This window comes from Phacochoerus africanus, chromosome 7, assembly GCF_016906955.1.
Source record: "Phacochoerus africanus isolate WHEZ1 chromosome 7, ROS_Pafr_v1, whole genome shotgun sequence".
Lineage (NCBI taxonomy): Eukaryota > Metazoa > Chordata > Mammalia > Artiodactyla > Suidae > Phacochoerus > Phacochoerus africanus.
The window spans coordinates 21,032,415-21,055,960 of NC_062550.1; the positions used below are offsets into that span (position 1 = coordinate 21,032,415).

Consider the following 23,546-nt stretch of genomic DNA (forward strand, 5'->3'; position numbering starts at 1 on the left):
CCTTAACCCACTGAGCAAGGCCAGGGATTGAACCTGCAACCTCATGTTTCCTAGGCAAGTTTGTTTATGCTGCACCGTGAGGAGAACTCCCTATTTTGAGATATTTTTAAAATCAAAAGAAAGTTGCAAAGATAGTACAGGGGGTTTCCATGTGCCCCTTCCCCATTTCTCTCCATTGGTAACACCACAGTGCATTGTCAAAACTAAGAAGCTGGCACTTGTACATTACTTGGGCTAAATCCCATACTTTACGGGCTTCATCCATTGATGTCCCTTTTCTATTCTAGAATCTGTTTCAGGATACCACATTGCATTTAGTGGATATATCTCCCTAATCTCTGTGACAGTTTCTTAGTCTTGTTCTTCATGACCTTGACAGTCTTTGGGAGTACTGGCCATGTGTCCTGTAGCATATCCCCCAATCTGAATTTGTCTGATTTTTTCCCTCATTCTTAGACCGAGCTTGTACAGTTTTGGGAAAAAATACCACACAGGCAGGACATGGCTTTCTCATCACATCCTATCAAGGAGTATGTGATAGCCATATGATATTGCTGATAAAACTTTCATCACTGGTTAAGGTAGTATTTGCCAGGTTTCTTCACTGTTTTCTCTTTCCCTATTTGAAAGCAAGTCAGTAAGTCTAGCCCATCCTTAATGGGGTTCGTAGAAATTAAGCCTCTGTGAGGAAATTCTTATTGAATAAGTACTCCTGTATTTATTTTATAGTTGGGTTATAATTCAAATCTACATTATTTTTATTGCTCAAATTGTCCCAACTTTTTTTGTTTTGTTTACTCCAGCTCTGGACATTGGGAGCTCTATCAGGTGGACTTCTGTGTCCATTTGATGTCTACATCCTTTTATTTTTTTTTTTGAGCATTTTCTTACTTTCTGATACACAAGTTGCTTTAGGCCCATCTATATTTTGCCTAACACAGCTTGGGGTCAGCCATTTCTCCAAGGAGGCTTTGTTCATTTTATTGGAGAATATGCTTAAAAGCCAAGACCTAGCTCCAACATTTTACATTCAGTTAATATTAACTTGTGTCTAGAATCATTGAATCTGGATTGTGGCCCCTTCTGAAATTACTGACAGCCTTTCCAATTTCCTGTCAATATGGATTTACATCCCTTCCTACCTAAGAATCCTTGGTTGATTGTTTATACTACAGCTACAAACATTCTTGATTATTTTTGTACATTTGACTTCCTGTGTCAGCATTGACAGTCACTCAGCCATTTGATTTCCTCATGTAGCCATTAGCAATATTACATTTTAACATTTAACTTTATTAGGGTTTTTTTGGGGGATGGTTATTTTTTGGCTTGGCAGCCCTAAGTGAGCCTTTAAAAGTTGTGTCAACTATTCAGTCAATAAACATTTATTAAGCCTTTACTATGTACTAGGTTGCAGATAAAAAATAAAACAAGGTAGGAGTTCCTGTCGTGGCTCAGTGGTTAACGAATCCGACTAGGAACCACGAGGTTGTGGGTTTGATCCCTGGCCTTGCTCAGTGGGTTAGGGATCTGGCATTGCCCTGAGCTGTGGTGTAGGTCGTAGACACAGCTCAGATATCCCCTGTTGCTGTGGCTCTGGCATAGGCTGGCAGCTTGAGCTCCGATTGGATCCCTAGCCTGGGAATATCCTTATGCCGCTGGCGCGGCCCAAAAAAAGACAAAAAAAATAAATAAAAAATAAAACAAGACAGGCCCTGCTATCAAGTAGTTCAGAGTCTGGCAAGTGAGACATACCATTAATTGCAGGTTTCCCAATCCTGACCCCATTTCTCAGCAGATGATTTTCTTCCAATTTCATAGAGAAAATGGAAGCATCAATTTCCTCAAACTTTCTTCTAACAAAGATCTATTTATTCACCAATACCAATTTACCCCTTCTATCTTTTTAGAGAAATATTTTGCCTTTGCAAGGCCAACCCTGCCACTTGTGCTCTCAACCTTATTTCCTTGACTTCTTTTTGTTCTTGCTTTTTCTTTTTCTTTTTTTTAGGGCTGAATGTGCAGCGTATGGAAGTTCCCAGCTAGAGGTCAAATGGGAGCTGCAACTGCCGGCTTGCACCACAACTACAGCAACGCAGTATCCGAGTTTCATCTAACCTACACCACAGCTCCTGGCAGCTCCAGATCTTTAACGCACTGAGTGAGGCCAGGGATCGAACCACATTCTCTTGCAAACTAGTCAGGTTTGCTACTGCCCAGCCGCAACCCCTTTTTGTTCTTTATTTCAATAGCTTTTTTTTTCTCCTTTTATCTCCAGTCTCTCCTCGATTCCCTTTTGTCGACCTATGAGCGTGTTTGAGGTCAGCCTCTCTGCCGCTCCTCCCCCATTTTGAAAAACCCCTGCTTCCTCTTCAAGCTGCTGATCTAACCCTTTCATTTCCAAAGTTAGTGAAAGTAGTTTACGTTTAACTTTTCTCCTGTACTCACCCCTCAGGCCACTTTGTTCAGCACCCAGTGTTTGGGTTTTGGTTTTTTTTGTTTTTTTCTTGAGTTTCAGGGTCACACCCACTGCATACGCCTGCTGCATATGGAAGTTCCCAGGCTAGGGATCAAATCTGAGCTACAGCTGCTGGCCTATAGCCACAGCAACATGGGGTTCGAGCCATGTCTTCGACCTACACCACACTCACAGCGACACTGAATCCTTAACCCACTGAGCAAGGTCAGGGATCGAACCCGCATCCTCATGGATACTAGTCAGATTCGTTTCCACTGTGCCACGACAGGAACTCCTAAATTCTTTCTTAACACCAGTGCCCTGGTTGCCTGCTCCAGTGCTCTTTTCAGTCCTTAGCTTATTAGACCTCTCCGCCACAACGTGCATCTTGGTGCTTTCTTCCATGGAATGTGAGACTGAGGCACTCACACTTGTGGTTCTCCTTCGACCTTTCTGCCTACTTGTTTCATTCTCCTCCGTAGCCACTTCCTCCTCTGTTCCTGAAATAATGGTATTCCCCATCCTGGGTCTTTTCCTCACTCTGCCTTTCACCCCTAAACAAGTTGCACCCACTCTTTAGCTATTGCATACATGATGGTAACTCCCAAATCAAAACCCTTCACTTTTTTCTCAACCTGGTACCCTGCTGAGTGGACATTTTCATCTGGGTGTTCCACAGATAACTCAAACTCAACATGTAAGAAAGGGAAATAATCCTTTGTGTTTCTTACCTCACTTAGCAGTAATGACTACCCCTTGATCACTTACATGTGAAACCCAGAATCACTTTTTAATTCTCCCCTTTATCTACCAACATTCATTTGATTACCGATTCTGTCACTATTACCGATACAGTATATCGCAATTTCCCCCCCCCCCCCTTTATTTTTATTTCCACTGTCCTGGTACTCACCCTGGCTACTGCTTAGGTCTTATAACTGATCTCCCAGTCTCCCTGAGCCCCAGTCATCCATCTTCCACGTTGCCATTTGACCATTGTCTAAAATCTTTGGCTTTTAAGAAGAGTCTGGGAGTTCCCGTCATGGCTCAGTGGAAACAAATCCAACTAGTATCCACAAGGATGCAAACACACAGACCTTTTGTTCATACTTTTATTATTTTTTTCTACTTACTTTTTTAATACTTTTATTGTTTTCAACTTTTAATATTTTTTTCAAAGCTGATTTTACTTTTTAAAATACATATATAAATTTTATTGGAATATAGGTGACTTACAATGTGTTAGTTTCAGGTGTACAGCAAACTGAATCAGCCATACAAATACATGTAGATCCATTCTTTTTCAGATTCTTTCCCCATATAGGCCATCACAGAGTAGTGAATAGATTTCTCCAAGCTATATAGCAGGTTCTTGTTACCAATCGATTACATATATAGTAGTTTGTATATGCCAATCCCAACTTCCTAATCCATCCCTCCCCTGAACTTTTCACCTTTGGTAACCATAAGTTGGTTTCAAAATCTTTGAGTCTGTTTCTGTTTTATGAAAGCTATTTTGAACATTTTTTATTAGTTTATACATATTAGTGATGTCAATATATATGCGTACCTTTATTTTTGCTGCTGCTTTTTTTTTTTCTCTCTTTTTGCCAGTCCTGTGCCATGCAGAAGTTCCTGGGCCAGGGATCCAATGTTCACCCAAGCTGTAACCAGAGCCCAGCAGTGACAACACTGGATCCTCAACCCACGGAGCCATGAGAGAATTCCAGGAACTCCTGCTGCCTTTTTCCTGATGTTCCCTTGGCCTACAATAATCACCCTCCTTTTATTTGTTTTCAATGTGTTTACCTCTGAGACAGTTTTTTTAATTTTAATTTTTTATTTATTTTTGCATATCTATTTTTTAAATTATAATTGATTTACAATGTTTCTTTAATCTCTGTGGTATAGCAAAGTGACCCAATCACACACAGTTCCCTCCATATTCTGTACTAATGTTTATTTTTTGGCTGCACCCATGGCATATGGAGTTTCCCAGGCCAGTGATCAAATCTGAGCTACACCACAGCTACGGCAGTGCTTGATCCTTAACCCACTGTGGTGGGCGGGGATTGAAAGTTTTATCTCCTCATCTACCCAAGCTGCTGCCGTCAGTTTCTTAACCCACTGCACCATAGCGGGAAATCTGGACCATCGCAGACTTTATTTATTTTGTCTTTTTAGGGCCACACCCGTGGCATATGGAGGTTCCAGGCTAGCGGTCTAATCGGAGCTACAGCTGCCAGCCTACACCACAGCTCACAGCAATGCCAGGTCCTTAACCCACTGAGCAAGGCTAGGGATGGAACACTCATCCTCACAGATACTAGTCGGGTTTGTTACCACTGAGCCATGATGGGAACTTCCACTGCAGACTTTAATCAGGGGATCCTAATGAAGAATTTTGTGTATATGGAATCCAGGAAGCCTTTCTTCCTACACTGAAGTTCTTTCTCAGGGCCTTCCTAATCCCCCAGTTCTCAAATCCTTACCCATTCTCTCACCATCTCAACTCTAAACTACACTTGCCCAGAGCAGGTAAAGTTGCCAGAAACCTGGCTGGAATGTTTCTTTTCTTTTCTTTTCTTTTTTGGCCATGCCCACATCATGCAGAAGATCAAAACCACTCCACAGCAGTGACCAGAGCCATGGCAGTACAGCACCAGGTCCTCAACCCACTGAGCCACCAGGGAACTCCCATCTATCTTGAGGGTAGTTATCCAAGGCTTTGGTAAATGAAGAGACTGCCTTCCTGCCCAAATCCTTACCTTGATATCCTCTGGAGGAGTCTCCTGAGATGCTCCTGATACAGAAGCTGTTTTAGGAAGTTCCTCTGTGGGACAGTGGGTTAAGGATCTGGCATTTCTGCTATGGTGTGGGTTTGGTTCCTGTCCTGGGAACTTCCACATGCCTTGGGTGCAGCCAAAAAAATAGATATTTTATCTTTAACTCCTCCCCTGGTCCCAGATTTACCTGACCTGGAACTGATGAAGGAAAATAGCTGTAACTAAGGACGACATGCTACCTCTGGACTCCTCAAAGGGCCCAGGTAGGGATGGGCAGCTATCCATCTGTCCATAGCTCCAATCATTCCTCTAGCTGCTACTTCACACTGTGGAGCTTTTATTCCCTCCTTCTTTCATGCAAGCCTCCCAAGAGAAAGGCTCCAGAGTCGAAGAGGACTCAGACTCTCATAACTGATCTAGGCCAGACCATTCCCAGAAAGGGTATCCAGGCAGCCACCAGGGGAACAGAAGCTAGGGAAACAGGGAACTGGTCTCCTCTGGCTCTAATTCCCATGGGAGCAGGCTGCTCCCAGGTGTGGAAATGACCAGTCACTGTAGTTTCTTATTCTGGGCAGTCGTCTGGAGGAGCTGGACTCCAGTCTTTCAATTGCAGCACAAGCTATAGACCTGTCTCCTTCCATCTCCATGCGGAGATTCCCTCTACACATCCTGTGCCCTCCCTTCGCATTTTATAGTTCCTGCAGCTTGAGAGATATTGGAGATGTGCTATGGCCATTAGTCCTCAGAAGAGGCCCTTTCTGCCCCCTCAGTGTGTCTGCTGACCTCTGGTGGTGATAGTTTGAACTGTATCCTCTTACTCTTTTTTTCTGGTTAGTTCTGGCAGGTATTGGTACACTTTTTTCTCAATCCTTATTCAAATATTCAAATACTGTGTAAAATGGGAATAGTTTTTCTTGCCAAATTTTGAGTTTCTTTCAAGCATCATGGCATGCGGCAAAGAACAGGACCTGGGCTTTAGAGTCAGACTTACTAGGGTCAAATCCTAGCTGTGCTGCTTCCTAGCAGTGACCTTGGGCAAGTTACCTAAACTCAGCCTTCTTGCCTATAAAGTGAAGATGATAATAAATAGCTCAATGAGCGAATTCGATGAGATTATTGTAAAATTCATTTCCCTGTGGTGCCCTAGCACGTAGGTGTTCAATAAAATTTTGTTACTGGAGTTCCCGTGTGGCTCAGCGGGTTAAGTACCAGACGTTGTCACTGCAGTAGCCTGGGTTGTTTCTGTGGCTTGAGTTTGGTCCTGGCTGGCCCAGGAACTTCTCCCTGCTGTGGATGTGGCTAAAACAAATTTTTTTTTTTTTTGCCATTTCTTGGGCCTCTCCCCTGGCATATGGAGGTTCCCAGGCTAGGGGTCTAATCGGAGCTGTAGCTGCTGGCCTACGCCAGAGCCACAGCAACGCAGGATCCAAGCTGCGTCTGCAACCTACACCACAGCTCACGGCAACGCCGGATCGTTAACCCACTGAGCAAGGGCAGGGACCGAACCTGCAACCTCATGGTTCCTAGTCGGATTTGTTAACCACTGCACCACGACGGAACTCCTAAAAAAATTGTTGTTACCTTCTCAATAATGGTGATTTGTTTAGTGTGTGACTCAATGTCAGTTTTGGAAATTTGGCAACATAAAATTCACCATCATACCTATTTTCAATGTGACTTTTTAAAAACTCTGAGTAATTTTATACAACTGCTTTTCTGACTCTTGAGTTTGAAAAATGAGGTCAACTCTAGTATGGCCCATTCTGTGCCCAGGGAACGGCAGATCTGAGCCCCAAAAATAAGGGCTAGACAAGCTCTTGGGCACAGCTGAATGATTCCGAGCACTTGACCTCACTTTGGTTTCCAGCCTAGGAAGGGCTGACAGGATCCAGCACTCTTTCCCAGGGTCAGCAAAGGGCCCAAGTTTGAAGTTAGGCACCACTGGGTTCTCAGCAGGGCCTCCAAGTCCCCCTCCTCCTGCTTTGCAGAGAAAAGCGGAGGTGGCTGAAGAGAGGAGGATATGAGGTTGGTTCTCTGCTCCTCCCTCTCTCTCCCTGCTTTTCCCCACACCCATCCTCTCCCCCACAGAGACTGGGAAGCCGTCTCCCCCACAGAGACTGGGAAGAGGGAGGGGGGCGGAGTTGGGGACTGAGGGCTCAGAAGCCCCACGGTGCCCTGCATCTGGAGGAAGCCCTGGCCAGGGGCAGCTGTGCTGGCTCTGGCTCCCTGCCTCTCACTGCTTCAGCATGATGCTGGGGACTCTGGGACTTTGGGCACTGCTTCCAGCAACAGTGCAAGGTAAGTGTCTACAGGGAGAGCAGGGTCTTTCCATCTACTCGCTGAGGAAGGAGGCATTTGAAGCAGCAGCCACCCCTTTGGAAGAGTGGTGAGTAGGGTGGGTGAGTGAGGGTGAAGGGTACAGCCACGTGTCCCTGTGTGTGTAGGGTGGGGGGGTCAGGTTCCAGGCTTCTGCGACCCTGGGTCCTCCTGTGGCTTTACCATGCTGGCCCTGGGATATAAAACATGTTTTGTCTCTCCTTTGGATGCAGTTTTGGCCCCCGCATTCACTCCCATCTTGAACCCTCCCCTCTCCTTACCCTGGGTCGCAGCACCCCCAAGCAGGCGGACCTGTGTGTTCTTTGAGGCCCCTGGAGTGCGGGGAAGCACAAAGACTCTGGGGAAGCTGCTAGATGCAGGACCAGGGCTCCCCAGGGGTATCCGCTGCCTCTACAGCCACTGCTGCTTTGGGATCTGGAACCTGACCCAAGACCGGGCACAGGTGGAGATGCAAGGTGAATAACACAGCATGTGGCAGGTGACAGCAAGGGTGGGAGAGAGGCACATCCTGGGTGGGGGTGGCTGCTGAGGAGAGGAGAGGTGGACTGTGTGGAGGGAAAGAAAAGCCCAGGAGGTAGAAGGGACGCCTCTGATAGAGAAGGACACCCTCTGGTTTCCCAGACCCCATGATACTCTCTTGTGCGTGCTCTCTCTCTGCCTCCCTTTCTCTCCTCTTCTCCCAATCCCACCGCACTAGGATGCCGAGACAGTGATGAGCCAGGCTGTGAGTCCCCCCACTGTGACCCGAGCCCCCGAGCCCATCCCAGCCCCGTCTCCACTCTCTTCACTTGCTCCTGTGGCACTGACTTCTGCAATGCCAATTACAGCCATCTGCCTCCTCCAGGGAGCCCTGGGACTCCGGCTTCCCAGGGTCCCCAGGCTGTCCCAGGTAGCTACCCAGGGTGCTGGAGCCAGGTTGGGACTGAGGCCCAGGTTAGGATGAGAGGTAGAACCAGGGCCAATTCTCACCCTAACCCCGGCTCAAGCTTTCTTCCTCCTGGCCTTGAGAAGTTGGTTGCCCTGGTGACTGGGAGATAAGGGGGCTTGTGACCAGGGTGGGGGTGGGTAGAGAAGCAAGATCTCTGACAAGAGGGAGAGGAGCAGAGAGCATAATTTGGGGCAGGGCTCATCCCGCCTGCATTCTTGCTTTAACAGGCGAGTCCATCTGGATGGCGCAGGTGCTGCTGGGGCTGTTCCTCTTCCTCCTGCTGCTGCTGAGCAGCATCATCGTGGGTACTAATCTGCCCACCCCTCCCTTGTGACCTCAAGACGTTGCCCCAGAGCTCTGACCCCTCTCCAGGCTCCCCTGACCCCTATTACTTCCCACAAAGCCCCCTTTCCAGTCTCTATCCCCAAGTACCCTGACCCTAAGGCTCTTCTCTGCCCCAGCCCTGCTACAACGTAAGGCCTGCCGAGTGCAAGGTGGGCCAGAGCCAGAACCAGAGCCAGAGCCAGAGTCAGACTCAGGCAGGAACTGGAGTGCCGAGCTGCCCGAGCTGCCCGAGCTCTGCTTCTCCCAGGTGCCCAGGGAGGGAGGGATCCTCTAGGCACTCCCGGAGGGCATACTGGGGAGGAAGCCTGGCCCGGTACTATCTGAAACCTGGCGCCAGCATCGTGCGTGTGTGTCCGCATCAGGTTATCCGGGAAGGAGATCACACAGTGGTGTGGGCTGGGCAGCTGCAAGGCAAGCTGGTAGCCATCAAGGCCTTCCCCCTGAAGGCTGTGGCCCAGTTCCAAGCTGAGAGAGCACTGTACGAGCTGCCTGGCCTACAGCATGACCACATTGTCCGTTTCATCACTGCCAGCAGGGGCAGCCCTGGCCCCCTGCCCTGTGGGCCCCTGCTGGTACTGGAACTGCACCCCAAGGTGAGAACTGAGGAATGTATACGTGTGTGTGTGTGTGTGTGTGTGTATGTGCTGGATGACAGCTAGGCCCTGTGCATGCTTATTCTTCTGCTTTAAATTTCTTCTTCTCTGGAACATTAAAAATGCTTTCTATTGTTTTTTCTTGTTATTACACAAGCAGTTCTTGCAAATATTTTTGACTCATACTATATAGACAAGGAAAGGGAGAAATCAAAACAATTCATATTCCCAAACTTAAGGAGCTATAGTTAACAACCTCTAAGCATAGCCCTCCAAACGCATTCATTCAAGTAGTATTGATGAACTATATGTCACGCCTCCTGTGCTATAGGAAAAACATACCCAGTCCTTGCCTTTCCAGATCCTATAGAGTAGTGAGAGAGACAGAAATGGATCAAGCAAACTATAAAGTGTCAAGCATATTAGATGCTGAAAGAGAGGTTACCACAACAGAAAAATTAAATGCAAAGGTCTTCCTGTTGTGACTCAGTGGTAATGAATCCAGCCAGGACGTGGGTTTGATTCCTGGACTCACACAGTGGGTTAAGGATCTGGCATTGCCATGGGCTATAGTGTAGGTCACTGATGTGGCTCAGATCTGGCATTGCTGTGGCTTTGGTATAGGCTGGCAACCATAGCTCCAATTAGACCCCTAGTCTGGGAACCTCCACATGCCATGGGTGTGGACCTAAAAAGCAAAAAACAAACAAACAAAAAACCAACCAAACAAACACTGCCTTTTTGGTTTTGTTTGTTAAACATTCTTGTCACCCTGAAGATGCTCCATGTTTGTGGAATGAGGGGCTCTACTGCTCCTTACACTCCAGTTCCCACTTGCTCCCCGCCGGGTCTCCCCAGTCCTGGCTCTGACATAGGCTGACACCTCAGGGGGGTGGTTCATGAAGGGTGCCCCGCCTAGCCTGCTCTGCCTCTTCTGTTTCTCCCAAGTCCTTTGAGGCAGCATAAGGTGCTTAGTAGTAAGTGATGCGGAGTTAGACTGCTTGGGGTCAAACCTTCTCGCCAAGTGATTTCCAGCAAGGTTACTTAGCTCTCAAGCGCCACATCTGTAAAACGTGCGTGACAGGAGTACGTCCCTGGTAGCGAGGGTTATAGGAGGCCTGGCTTACAGTAAGTGTTCAGGACACTTGAACTAGAGCTACTGTATTTCCTGTCGGTCCAATTGATGCCTGTCCTTCCTCCTCCACTGCCCGCTGCCTTGGCCTGGATGTGTCCATGTGCAAGTCTGCTAGGAGAAGTCTGTCTGTTGAGCTCTGCTCCCTGGGGTGGATCAGCCACCTCCAGCCTTGTGTGTCCCCCTCTTCACTCTCCTTCTCCCCAGGGCTCCTTGTGCCACTACTTGACCCAGCACACCAGTGACTGGGAAAGTTCCCTGAGGATGGCGCTGTCTCTGGCACAGGGCCTGGCGTTTCTCCATGAGGAACGCTGGCAGGATGGTGGGTGAGCTGGTGGCAGGAGGCTGTGGGAGTCAGGAGCCACACTGCTATTTCTGATTTTCCCTTAGCTGGGAGGGGAAGGATTGGGTCAAATAGAGAAAGGAAGAAGATCCATGCCCCTCCCACCGTGGCTTCTCCCACAGGCCAATATAAACCAGGTATTGCCCACCGAGATCTGAGCAGCCAGAACGTGCTCATTCGGGATGATGGGTCCTGCGCCATTGGAGACCTGGGCCTCGCCTTGGTGCTCCCTGGCCTCGCTCAGCCACCCACCTGGGCCCCTACTCAACCCCGAGGCCCAGCTGCCATCATGGAGGTCAGTACTCTGGGGAAGGCTGAGGTCCAGGCTGGTGGCAGCGCTGCTGATGAAGATGTGCAGCAGTGCCCTACAGCATATGCGATGTTGCTGAGTCTAGCTGGGGGGATGTTGCATGGATCAGTGTTGTGAAGAGGGTTGCCAGGGAGATGATTCTTGGCACTCCATCCCTTCCTGTCCAGGCTGGTACCCAGAGGTACATGGCACCAGAACTCTTGGACAAGACTCTGGACCTACAGGACTGGGGCACAGCCCTCCGGCGAGCCGACGTTTACTCTCTGGCTCTGCTCCTGTGGGAGATCCTGAGTCGCTGCGCAGATTTATACCCTGGTAAGGTGTGACAGTGCTCCTCATTTTCCCCTCCTTCCCATTCCCCTCCATCCATTCTGGTGGGTTTTTTTTTTTTTCTTACTTTTTAGGGCCACACCCACGGCATATGGAGGGTCCCAGGCTAGGGGTCAAATTGAAGCTGTAGCTGCCGGTCTACACCACAGCCACAGCAGCACGGGATCTGAGCCACATCTGCGATCTACACCACAGCTCGTGGAAATGCCAGATCCTTAACCCACTGAGCAAGGCCAAGGATTGAACCTATGTCCTCATGGATGCTAGTCAGATTTGTTAACCACTGAGCCATGACAGAAACTCCCTGTGGTTTTTTGTTTGTTTGTTTGTTTTTTCCCCTCCATCCATTCTAGACCTACCTACTTCCTAACCCCGGAAGCTCTACTCTTCTCCCTCTTGACCTCTCCACGAGGAGGCGCCCCCTTAGGCTCCTGACATCTAGCCCATATTTCCTTTCCCAGACAGCAGCCCACCCCCCTTCCAACTGGCCTATGAGGCAGAACTGGGTAGCAGCCCCACCACCTGTGAGCTGTGGACCTTGGCAGTGGAGGAGAGAAGGCGTCCCCACGTCCCATCCACCTGGAGCTGCTTCGCCACAGTAAGAGGCCACAGGCTGGTGGGTTGGGATCCTGGAGAGTCTGGGCATGGGCTTCAAGGGCTTGTCTGCCAGGACCAGCCCACCTATTCCTATCTCATCTCCCACCACTCTTGGTTTGTTCAGATGGAGCTGGGCAAACCTGCTCTGTACCAGTTCGTCTCCTTCCGCCGTTAGTCTCACACAGCCCATTGCTGAGACACACACCTTCCTTTTGCTCAGTCTTGTCTAAGTCTGACCCTTTTTCCTCCATCATCGTTTACCCTCAGTTCCTTCCTCCACGAAGTCCTCCTTGGCTTTGCTTCTGCCCTGAGCTCTGCCCCGAGCTCTGCCCCTAAGATAGCTCCCCTCCCAATACACTGCAGCCCAACATTCAGCTCTATAGCTCTGCATTCTGTCCTCCACATCTGTGTTTCTGCCATGGCCCAATAAAAGCCAGAACTAGGTATAAGGGGTTAAAACAGTGGTCTGATAGTGAAATTTCAAGGTTTCCTAGGAAAACAGTTTCCTAATAAGAAGCCCCTTCCCCTGTTACCTGATCCGAAGTGTCCAGTGCCCAAGTATCTATTGGGTTCAATAGCAAAGGCCAGGCCTTGTTTCCAGAAGACCCTGGTTGCCTGAGAGGAAGGAGATGTCTCAGTGGCATGTTAAGCCATCAGCCTGCATTAGCTGCTTGGAGGAAATGTGACCCCTTTGGAGAGAACCTGTCTTACAGAGAACAAGAAGCAAAGGGCTGGATTTCAGTGGTGGGGAGGAGGGGGCTGCAGGAAGGATCAGAAGAGGAGCGTGGAGAACAGGGCCATAACAGATATCTTTTTCACCCTGGGGCCACTCAGGATCCTGGGTCAAGCCTGCCTCCTGGTCATTCTTCCCAGGACCCTGGTGGCCTGAGAGAGCTCCTGGAGGACTGCTGGGATGCAGACCCAGAAGCACGGCTGACAGCTGCGTGTGTACAGCAGCGCCTGGCCACCCTGACCCATCCTCAGGAGGCCCATCCCTTCCCAGAGGGCGGTCCACGTGGATGCCCACCTCTCTGCCCAGAAGATGGTCTCTCAATTCCTCTCCCTCACCATTTGCCCTTACAGGCCTCGGCTGAGCGTCTGCCACGTCATTGTTCAGCAAGGCCCTAGTTCCAGAAATCCTCAACTCCCTGTACTGCTTCTCATGTGTAAAGATGCAGTTTATGTATAATCTGTGTACATGCAAACATAAATATGGTAATCAGATGCCTGTCTGCTTGGCCTCACCTCTGCCTTTCCTACTTACCGAATGCACGAATTGATCCTTCTGTGGGCATCTAGTCCACCGCTTCTTTCTCTTTCTTTTATTTTAGGGCTGCACCTGCAGCATATGAAATTTCCTAGGCTAGAGGTCATCCTATACCATGACCACAGCGACTCAGGATCAGAGCCAAGTCTGTGATCTACACCACAGCTCACAGCAACACCTGATCTTTTTTTTTTTTTTTGGCCAGATCCTTAATTCATTGGGTGAGGCCAGGGATCCAACCCATATCCTCATGGATACTAGTCAGATTCTTAACCCTCCGAGCCACAGTGGGAACTCCATCCAGTCCACTGCTTCCGACAAGTGACTGGGGGTGGGTGTGCACAGGAACGAAAGTCCACTTTCTTGACTCCGTCCTGGATCTGGGGCCTTCCTCCCTTCCTGTGATCCTGCACTTCTGTCCCTCTTCTTTTTTTCTTTTCTTTCTTTTTTTTTTTTTCCTTTGTATTATCAGGGCCACACCTGTAGCATGTGAAAGTTCACAGGCTAGGGTTTGAATCAGAGCTGCAGCTACTGGCTCACACCACAGCTACAGCAACTTGGGATCTGAGCCTTGTCTGCAACCTACACCACAGCTCGAGGCAATGCCAGATCCTTAACCCAGCCATCGAGGCCAGGGATCGAACCCACATCCTCATGGATACCAGTCAGGTTCCTTACCACTGAACCATGATGGGGACTCACTGTCTCTCTTCTTTTTCTTCTGTTCTATTTGGTGGGATGTCATACTGGGCCCTTGGGAAAGGATGAGAACAACGAAATCGCAAATCTGAAGGTGCTCCAAGAACCCTAGCTCATTGCATTGGGGTCTCCTACAGTGTCCTGGGGGAGTGTCCTCTCCTGAGGTTTGGGTGGGAAGGCCTCACAGAACACAGGCCACTGGAGGAGACAAGAACACCTTCCCTGTTGGGCTCCTCTAGGACAGAGAGAAACTTGGTGCCCTGGAGAGTCAGGGAAGAGGGAAGGCAGACCTCCTGTTTAGGGGAAGGCAGGCCCCACCTTGAGCTGCTCTTGAAGAGCAGTTTGCCAGGAGTGGTGGGGGTGTAGAGGGCATCCCTGGCCCCGGGAGGTGATCTGTCACGTGGCGCAGTAGGCACTGCAAGAAGCCCAGGTAGCAAAAGTGGAAGCTGTGGAGAGAGGAAAGGTGGCTGGGGCACTAAAGGCAAGGCCTCGTGAGCCCTGCTGAGTTCTCTCATTTATTTATTTATTTATTTTGGGTTTTCTCTATGGACTTTTCCACCCCAGGGCCCTTTGTCTTTTTTTTTTTTTTTGTATTTTTAGAGCCGAACTTGACCCAAGGCACATGAGAGTTCCCAGGCTAGGGTCTGAATCGGAGCTGCTCCACCACAGCCACAGCAACTGAGACACAGATCTGAGCCTCATCTGAGCTTTTTATACATATACATATATTTTAATATGTATATATAATCACAATATTGTAAACCAACTATACTTCAGTAAAACTTCAAAAAATTAAAAACGAAGTTCCCGTGTGGCTCAGAGGATTACAAGCCTGATGTGGTGTCTGTGAGGACGTGGGTTCAATCCCTGGCCTTGCTCAGTGGATTAAGGACCTGGCATTGCTGCAAGCTGCAGTGTAGACCACAGATGTGGCTCGGATCCCACATTGCTATGGCCTGTGGTGTAGGCTGGCAGCTGAAGCTCTGATTCAACCCCTAGCCTGGGAACTTCCCTATGCTTCAGGTGCAGCTGTAAAAAGAAAAAATAGTAAATAAATAAATGAAAAAAATAGATCAGTTCATTTAGGTACAAACATACCATACTAATGTAAGTGTTCATAGTAGGGAGAAATAGTTATAGAGAATATGAAAACTCTGTATTAACTTCTCGATTTTTCTCTAAATCTAAAGCTGTTCTAAAAAAAAGAATAAAGCTTTAGGGAGTTCCCTTTGTGGCTCAGCGGTTAAAAAACCTGACTAGGATCCATTAGGATGCAGGTTTGATCCCTGGCCTAGCTCAGTGGGTTAAGGATCTGGTGTTGCTGTGAGCTGTGATTTAGGTCACAGACTTGGATCCTGCGTTGCTATGGCTGTGGTGTAGGCCGGCAGCTGCAGCTCCGATTGGAACCCTAGCCTGAGAACTTCCATATGCTATGGGTGCAGCCCTAAAAGAAGCAAAATTCATTATTCCATGATTCTTTTTTGTCTTTTTGTCTTTTTAGGGCTGCACTGGCGGCACATGGAGGTTCCCAGGCTAGGGGTCCAATGGGAACTGTAGCTGCCGACCTACGCCAGAGCTAGAGCAATGTGGGATTCAAGCCCAGTCTGTGACCTATACCACAACTCATGACAACGCTGGATCCTTAACCCACTGAGCAAGGCCAGGGATCAAACCTGTGTCCTCGTGGATGCTAGTCAGGTTTGCTAACTGCTGAGCCACGACGGGAACTCCTCCACGATTCTATGATAAAATATTGAAGTCCTGATTGTAAAGATTACTTCACCAAATCCAATATATCCCTAGTATGGCATTGCCATGATTAGTGATTCCACACTCATGGAGAAGAATATGCATGTAAATAAACTTTTTAGAAACTTGGAAACATAAACCTATGAATAGAAAGGGACTCATGGAAGGGAAACTGTGCGGCTGAAGACAGGGTGGTGGACAATGGGAAGACTTTTTTACTATCTACTTTTTTTTTTTTTGCATTTTATGGCTGCGCCCATGGCATGTAGAGTTTCCCAGGCTAAGGGTCGAATCGGAGCTTTAGTTGCCAACCTGCACCACAGCCACAGCAACACAGGATCTGAGCTGTATCTGCGACCTACACCACAGCTCATGGCAACGCCGGATCTTTAACCCACTGATCAAGGCCAAGGATCAAATCTTCATCCACATGGATACTAGTCAGATTCGTTTTCACTGAGCCATGACCTGAACTCCCTACTATTTTTTTAACCTCTTGAATTTTCAACTTTTTGCATATTTTGTATATTAAGATTAAATATTCACTTATTAATTTAAAAAGTCTGTGCTGGGGGAGTTCTCTTGTGGTGCAGCAGGTTAAGGATCCGGCATTGGCGTTTCCACTGTGGCACAACCGGATAGTGAGTGTTCCGCAGTGCTGGGACACAGATTCGATACCCGGCCGGGCACTGTGGTTAAGGATCTGGTGTTGCCGTAACTGCCGTGTAGGTTGCAACCGCAGCTTGGATCTGATCCCTGGCCCAGGAGATTTCATACGCCTAGGGGTGGCCAAAAATTAAAAAAAAAAAAAAAAAAAAAGGATCCAGCATTGTCACTTCTGCAGCTCAGGTTGCTGCTATAGCTCAAGTTCAATCCCTGGCCCTCAAACTTCTGCCACAGGAGCAGTCAAAAAGAAAAAGAAAAAAAGTCAATGCCTAGAAATAAAAAGACTAGAGCAAGCTGAGCAGCCTCACCCGCCAGGAGACGACCAGATCACTTCCCTTCACAGCTTCACCAAGGCGACGTGCAGACAGAACTGCCCATGGCCAATGTGTATTCCTCCATCATAACTGTTAAATGTGCTACCTGGAGTTCCCATCGTGTCTCAGCAGTAACAAACCCGACTAGGATCCATGAGGACTCAGATTCGATCCCTGGCCTCACTCGGTGGGTTGGGGATCCAGCATTGCTGTGAGCTGTGTAGGTCACAGATTTTGCTGACCTTGGCAAAGCTGCCAGAGATATTTTCAACAAAGGATTTGGTTTGGGGGTTGGTGAAACTGGCTGTGAGAACAAAGTCATGCGATGGCATGGAATTCTTAACACGTGGTTCATCTAACCCATTCACTGGGAAAAGTTGCTGGGACCTTGGAGACCAAATATGAATGGTGTGAGCATGGTCTGACTTTCACTGAGAAGTGGAACACGGATAATGCTCTGGGAACAGAAATCGCTATTGAAGACCAGATTTGTCAAGGTTTTAAACTGACATTTGATTCCACCTTTTCAGCAAGCACAGGAAAGAAAAGTGGTAAAATCGAGTCTTCTCACAAGAGGGAGTGTATAAACCTTGGTTGGGATGTTGACTTTGCTGGACCTGCAATCTGTGGTTCAGCTGTCTTTGGTCATGAGGGCTGGCTTGCTGGGTACCAGATGACCCTTGACAGGGCCGAAGCAAAGCTGACAAGGAATAACTTTGCAGTGGGCTACAGGACTGGGGACTACCAGCTACACACTAATGTCAAGGATGGGACAGCATTTGGAGGATCGATTTATCCGAAATACGTGGAGATCTTGACACTTCAGTAAACCTTTCTTGGACATCAGGGACCAACTGCACTCGCTTTGGCATTGCAGCTAAATATCAGTTGGATCCCACTACTTCCATTTCTGCAAAAGTCAACAACTCTAGTTAAATTGGAGTGGGCTGCACTCAGACCCCGAGGCCTGCTGTGAAGCTGTCACTGTCTGCTCTGGTAGATGGGAAGAGCATTAATGCTGGAAGCCACAAACTTGGGCTTGCCCTGGAGCTGGAAGCTTAATCCATCGGAAATAAACCTCTGGGAATGGATATCAGATTTGGCCTTTTATTATTTCCAGTGTGACCAGCAGGCTTCCCCACTCCCACCCCTCAAGAAGGTGATCAAAGAAAAAGAGATCTAAACAAGAGCTGTATTTTAAATATTTAGACAGGTACTTGTTAGATGGTTCCTAGTTGAAGTGGTTATCAATCTAGTTATCAATGCAGCAGTCATGCAGTCACCTATGCATCCCTTAAATGGATTTAACTGTTAAATGTGCTCCCCGGAGTTCCCATCATGTGTCAGCCGTAACGAACCCAACTAGGATCCATGAGGACTCAGATTCGATCCCTGGCCTCACTCAGTGGGTTGGGGATCCAGCATTGCCGTGAGCTGTGGTGTAGGTCACAGATTCTGCTCAGATCTTGCGTTGCTGTGGCTGTGCTGTACGCCAGCAGCTGCAGCTCCGATTCAACCCCTAGCCTGGGAACCTCTATATTCTTTGGGTGCAGCCCTAAAAAGATAAATAAATAAATAAACAAACAAAAAATAAATAAAATGTGCTGCCCACCAATAATGAAATAGACCTTTATGAAAACTGAAAAAAAAAAAAAAAGACTAGATGGAAATATGCCAAAATATTAACAACCAGTGATTCTGTTTGGGTGATGGGACCTCAAAAGTAGTTTGCTTTTTCTTTGGCATGTGGGAGTTCCAAGGCTGAGGTCGAACCCATGCCATAGCAGTGACGATGCCAGATCCTTAACCTGCTGAGACACTGGGAATTCCAAAAGTTCTTTGCTTTTTTGTCTGCTTTTCTGTGTCTTTAGTTCTCTCTCCCTCTATCTCTTCTTCTTCTTCTTCTTCTTCTTCTTTTTTTTTTTTTTTTGCCTTGACCACATGTAGATGTTCCTGGGCCAGGGATCAAATTTATGCTATAGCAGTGACCCAAGCCTGGGCAGTGACAACACCAGAATTATTATTGTTATTGTCTTATTATTTTAACCATTTTTAAACATACAGTTAAAAATGGCATTAAGTACATTCACATTGTTGTGCAACTGTGATCTTGTCTTTCTCCAGAATTTTTTCATCTTTCTGAACTGAGATTCTGTACCCATTAAACAACAATTCTCCATTCCCTGCTGCCTCCAGGCCCTGGCAATTACTTCCTGTCTCTATGAATTGAGACACTAGGTACTTCATATAAGTGGAATCATATAGTATTTATCCTTTTGTGCCTGGCTTATTTCACTTAGCATAATGTCCTCAAGTTTCATCCATGCTGTACCGTACCATGTGTCAGAAGTTCCTTCCTTTTTTAAGGTTGAATACTATTCCATTGTATGCATATATCACATTATGTTTATCTACCTGTTGATGGACATTTGGGACTTTTGGGACATTTGGGATTTTTCCATCTTTGGGCTATTATGAATAATGCTTCTATGAACATTTGTTTACAGAATGATTTTTGTTGTTGTTATTTCAGGTGTTTGGGTTTTTTTTTGTTTTTTGGTTTTTTGGTTTTTTTGCTGCACCCATAGCATGTAGAAGTTCCCAGGCCAGGGATCAAACCCATGCCACAGTAGTGACCTGAGCCACAGCAATGACAATGCCAGATCCTTAACCCACTGAACCACCAGGGAACTCCAGCACGATCTTTTAAAAATGGAAATTAGGAATTCCCATTATGGCTCAGCAGGTTAAGAACCCAATATGTGTCCTCAGGGATGCCAGTTAGATCCCTGGCCTCACTCAGTGGATTAAGTATCCGGCATTGCCACAAGCCGCGGTGTGTATGTCACAGATGAGGCTCTGTCTGGCATTGGCATGGCTGTGGTGTAGGCCAGCAGCTGTAGCTCCAACTGGACCCCTAGGCTGGGCACTTCCATGTGCCGTGGGTGTGGCCCTAAAAATAAAAAAATAAAAATAAAAAATAAAAAAAGGAGAAGAGAGGCAGTACAAATTTATACCGGTATTTGCTTGATTGTAACGAAGACATTGTGGAAGTATGTATATATCCCTGGCCCTGCTCAGTGGGTTAAGAATCTGGTGTTGCTGTGGCTGTGGCATAGACCTGCAGTTGTGGCTCCAATTTGACCCTTAGCCTGGGAACTTCTATATGCAGTGGCTGCAGCCCTAAAAAAAAGAAAAACCAATTACAAGGGTTATGTAGGTTGGGGGAGGTTGGGGAGATAGAGAACAAGAGGAGGAGAGACTTCTTACTTTATACCTCTTGGTTCTTTTTGATTTTCAAATCATGTGCATCTATTACCTATTCAACTAAAATGAATACATAACATGTAAAAGTAGTTTCAACCTTTGTCTTAAGGATAATGCAAAGCCACTGAAGAATTTTAAACAGTAGGGTGCCATCAGAGTTGCCTTTAGAAAACAATTCTCCAGGTTGCAATGTGCAGAATGAATTGGAAGAGGGTCGGAGTGGATGCTACATGACAGTTAAGGGGACACCACTTCATACCCACTAGAATGACTATATGAGAATAAAGACAGGCAGTAACAAGTGTTGGTGCAGATGTGGGGAAATTGGAGCCCTTATACATTGCTGGTGGGGACGTAAAATTGTGTAGCTATTTCGGAAAATAGTCTGGCAGTTCCTCAAATAGTTACACATAGAGTTACTATATGACCCAGCAATTCCTCTGGCAAGTAAATACCCAATAGGACTGAAAACACATGGTTGATGCGCTCACCTCCACACCACCTTCCAGTCTGTGGGCCATCCAGGAGCAGCTGAAGCCATCCTGAGAGGGAGGGGTGGGGCAGCAAGGCAGCCTCCTTACAGCTCCTTGGAGAACCTCCTGCCTCTCTACTGGAGCTGCCAGCAGCGGCCAGCCTTGCAGCAGGTGTGTTCTAGGTCAATGGCTTTTTTCTGCCTTTTCTAGGGCTGCGCCTTTGGCATATAGAGGTTCCCAGGCTAGGGGTCCAATTGGAGCTGTAGCCATCCGCCTACACCACAGCCACAGCAACGTGGGATCCGAGCCGTGTCTGAGACCTACACCAGAGCTCAGGGCAATGCCGGATCCTTAACCCACTGAGCAAGGCCAGGGACTGAACTCGCAACCTCATGGTTACTAGTTAGATTCGTTAACCACTGAGCCACGATGGGAACTCCAGGTCAATGACTTTTAAGTCTCCAGCTGGATTCACTGGACTAGGCAAATGGGGCATCCAATGGCAAAAAAAAAAAAAAAAAAAAAATCTCATGAAACATGGCTATCCACTCATTATTTATGATGTGTTCCCTCATGCAGAGTTTTCTAGATGCAAGTGAACTGTAGTGTCTTTCCCAACAGATGAAGTTGAAAAATCTGACAGAATTATTACAATGTTGCCCACCAGTACTGGTGCAATGGAAGCTTATTCTGGAACAAATGAAATTCTTAAAAAAATTTGGAGCAAGGCTCAGTAACAATAGAGTCCACGGTTTCAAAAGAATTGGCCAAAGAAGTTGAGAAAAGGTGAGCAATTTTCATAGATGCCCTTGTTTCTGTTGTGGTCGGTCGGAGTTGCTCGATCTGGGAGCCTAATGGTTATGGTGGGAGGAGTCAAAGACGAATTTGCTGCTGCTCAAGAGGTGCTGGGGGTGCATGGGCTCCGTTGTGGAGCCCTTAGGGCTGGATAGGCTGCAAGGATCTGCCACAATATGCTGTTAGCTATTCATATGATTGGAACTGCTGATGATGTGAATCTGGGAATCAGGTTAGGGCTTGACCCAAAACTATTGGCTAAAATCCTAACTACGAGCTCAATCAGGACAGTGTTGATCAAGTGATGGATGGAGTATCCTTGCCTAATAACTATCAGAGTGGACTCAGAGCAACACTCATGACTAAGGATCTGGGATTAGCACAAGACTCAGCTACTGGCACAAAGAGCCAGATCCTTCCAGGCAGCCAAGGCCATCAGATCTACAGGATGGTGTACACAAAGGGCTGCTAGAAGAAAGACTTCTCATCTGTGCTCTAGTTCCCAGGAGAGGAGCTGTTCTGAGTTTGCCCTTTGGCAGTAGTGGATACTGTTGGAAACCAAACTTTATCTTGGCACTGTCTTTTTTCTTTTTCTTTAACAGCCTCATCTGCAGCATATGGAAGTTCCCAGGCTAGGTGTTGAATCAGAGCTACAGCTTGTGGCAATGCTGGATCCTTACCCCACTGAGCTGAGGCCAGGGATTGAACCCCCATCCTCATGGATACTAGTTGAGTTCATAATCCGCCGAGCCACCAGAGGAACTCAGAGTTTTCTTACAGCTCACTCTACAAGAAAATGGGTTTCATCAAAGGTCCCCTGTCTGGTTTTTATTTGTTTTGTTTTGTTTACTCTTCTCTGGTTTTGACTGTCTAGGTCACAGTAAACCCTGGAATTTTTTTACCCGTTTATAACTACTACTACTATTACTACTACTACTACTACTACTACTACTTATTTTTATTTGTCTTTTTAGGGCGGCACCCATGGAATATGGAGTTTCCCAGGATAGGAGCTGAATCCAAGCTGTAGCTGCTGGCCTATGCCACAGCCACAGTAACACCAGATCCAAGCCTTGTCTGTGACCTACGCCACAGCTCAAGGCAACAATGGATCCTTAACCCACTTAATGAGGCCAGGGATCAAACCTGCGACCTCATGGATACTAGTCAGATTTTTTTCTGCTGAGCCATGACAAGAACTGTCATTACTTATTATTTTTATTTTTTATTTTGAATTTTATTTTATTATTTTTTTTTCTTTTTAGGGCTGCACCCTCTGAATATAGAAGTTCCCAGGCTAGAGGCTGAATCAGAGCTACAGCTGCCAGCCTACACCACAGCCATGAGCCGTGAGCAACACCAGAGCCTTAACCCACTGAGCAAGGCAGGGATCGAACCTGCATCCTTGTGGATACTAGTCGAGTTTGTTACCACTGAGACACGATGGAAACTCCTATTTATTGTTTTAAAAATCTATTTAGGGAGTTCCTGTCATGGCTCAGTGGTTAACGAATCCAACTAGGAACCATGAGGTTGCAGGTTCGATTCCTGGCCTTGCTCAGTGAGTTGGGGATCCAGCATTGCCGTGAGCTGTGGCGTAGGTTGCAGACCTGGCTCAGATCTGGTGTTGCTGTGGCTCTGGCATAGGCCGGCAGCTACAGCTCCGATTAGACCCCTAGCCTGCGAACCTCCATATGCCGCAGGTGCGGCCCTAGAAAAAGGCAAAAAAAAAAAAGACAATAAAAATCTATTTAGCAAACATATAATGTCTGAAAATTTTTTCCTGCAAGCCGCTGATAGTCTCTGCTAACTAGCTGATTGACGTTTACCAAAACTTTGAGCCCTGACCTGAGCATTAACTAAATCCCTGCATAGTTCAGTCGGGATAGTATTCACTCCAATATACGAATAACACCACAGTTTTTTCAACAGGATAAAAATCTATCTTAGGGTTTTTAGAAAAGAAATTAGTGTAAGTAAAGGGATTAGAGAAAGGGGACATAAGTGAATTACTACTTGCGTCCCTCAGAAAGCTTGTCCTTTTAACTAAGTGGTGATATTCTTGCATTACTGAGGTCACTGATTTATTTTCCAGGAGTTGATAAAGCAAGAGAACGCCTTGCTGCATGTTAGATAATTTGGACGCTATTACATTTA

General features: G+C 47.1%; 2 protein-coding genes and 2 pseudogenes across 8 annotated transcripts in view; all 4 read left to right on the forward strand.

Moving 5' to 3' along the window:
• The window catches only part of SP1 (Sp1 transcription factor), a 49,635-nt gene extending 45,363 nt beyond the window's left edge, over positions 1-4,272 (forward strand). Inside the window, exon 6 of the mRNA XM_047786751.1 lies at positions 4,073-4,272. Coding sequence (XP_047642707.1) covers positions 4,073-4,128 — 56 coding nt within the window. The 3' untranslated portion in view covers positions 4,129-4,272. The remainder of the gene's footprint in view (positions 1-4,072) is intronic.
• Positions 4,273-4,776: 504 nt separating this feature from the next.
• AMHR2 (anti-Mullerian hormone receptor type 2) lies at positions 4,777-13,383 on the forward strand. Of its 7 annotated transcripts, none has more exons than XM_047786753.1 (12): positions 4,777-5,507; positions 7,233-7,542; positions 7,854-8,036; positions 8,279-8,470; positions 8,737-8,814; positions 8,971-9,101; positions 9,217-9,447; positions 10,787-10,901; positions 11,045-11,217; positions 11,400-11,547; positions 12,024-12,160; positions 13,033-13,383. In XM_047786753.1, exons 2-12 carry the CDS (start codon positions 7,491-7,493, stop codon positions 13,285-13,287), a joined length of 1,695 nt encoding a protein of 564 aa, XP_047642709.1. In that variant the 5' UTR covers positions 4,777-5,507; positions 7,233-7,490; the 3' UTR covers positions 13,288-13,383. The 7 variants fall into 7 exon arrangements, with proteins under 7 accessions (XP_047642709.1, XP_047642714.1, XP_047642713.1 ...); XM_047786758.1 differs by having other exon boundaries at positions 12,028-12,160; XM_047786757.1 differs by lacking the exon at positions 8,279-8,470.
• A 3,652-nt stretch (positions 13,384-17,035) lies between these two features.
• On the forward strand, positions 17,036-18,226 carry LOC125131669 (voltage-dependent anion-selective channel protein 2-like; annotated as a pseudogene).
• A 2,777-nt stretch (positions 18,227-21,003) lies between these two features.
• LOC125131671 (3-hydroxyisobutyrate dehydrogenase, mitochondrial-like) lies at positions 21,004-22,009 on the forward strand (annotated as a pseudogene).
• Positions 22,010-23,546: the final 1,537 nt, after the last annotated feature.

Bases quoted from the DNA above. Each gene is read 5' to 3' on its own strand.
- AMHR2 (XM_047786752.1), top strand. From the start codon at position 7,745: ATGCTGGCCCTGGGATATAAAACATGTTTTGTCTCTCCTTTGGATGCA. The intron at 8,037-8,278 runs GTGAATAACACA...CCACCGCACTAG, and splicing joins GGCACAGGTGGAGATGCAAG to GATGCCGAGACAGTGATGAG. The intron at 11,548-12,023 runs GTAAGGTGTGAC...TTCCTTTCCCAG, and splicing joins CTGCGCAGATTTATACCCTG to ACAGCAGCCCACCCCCCTTC.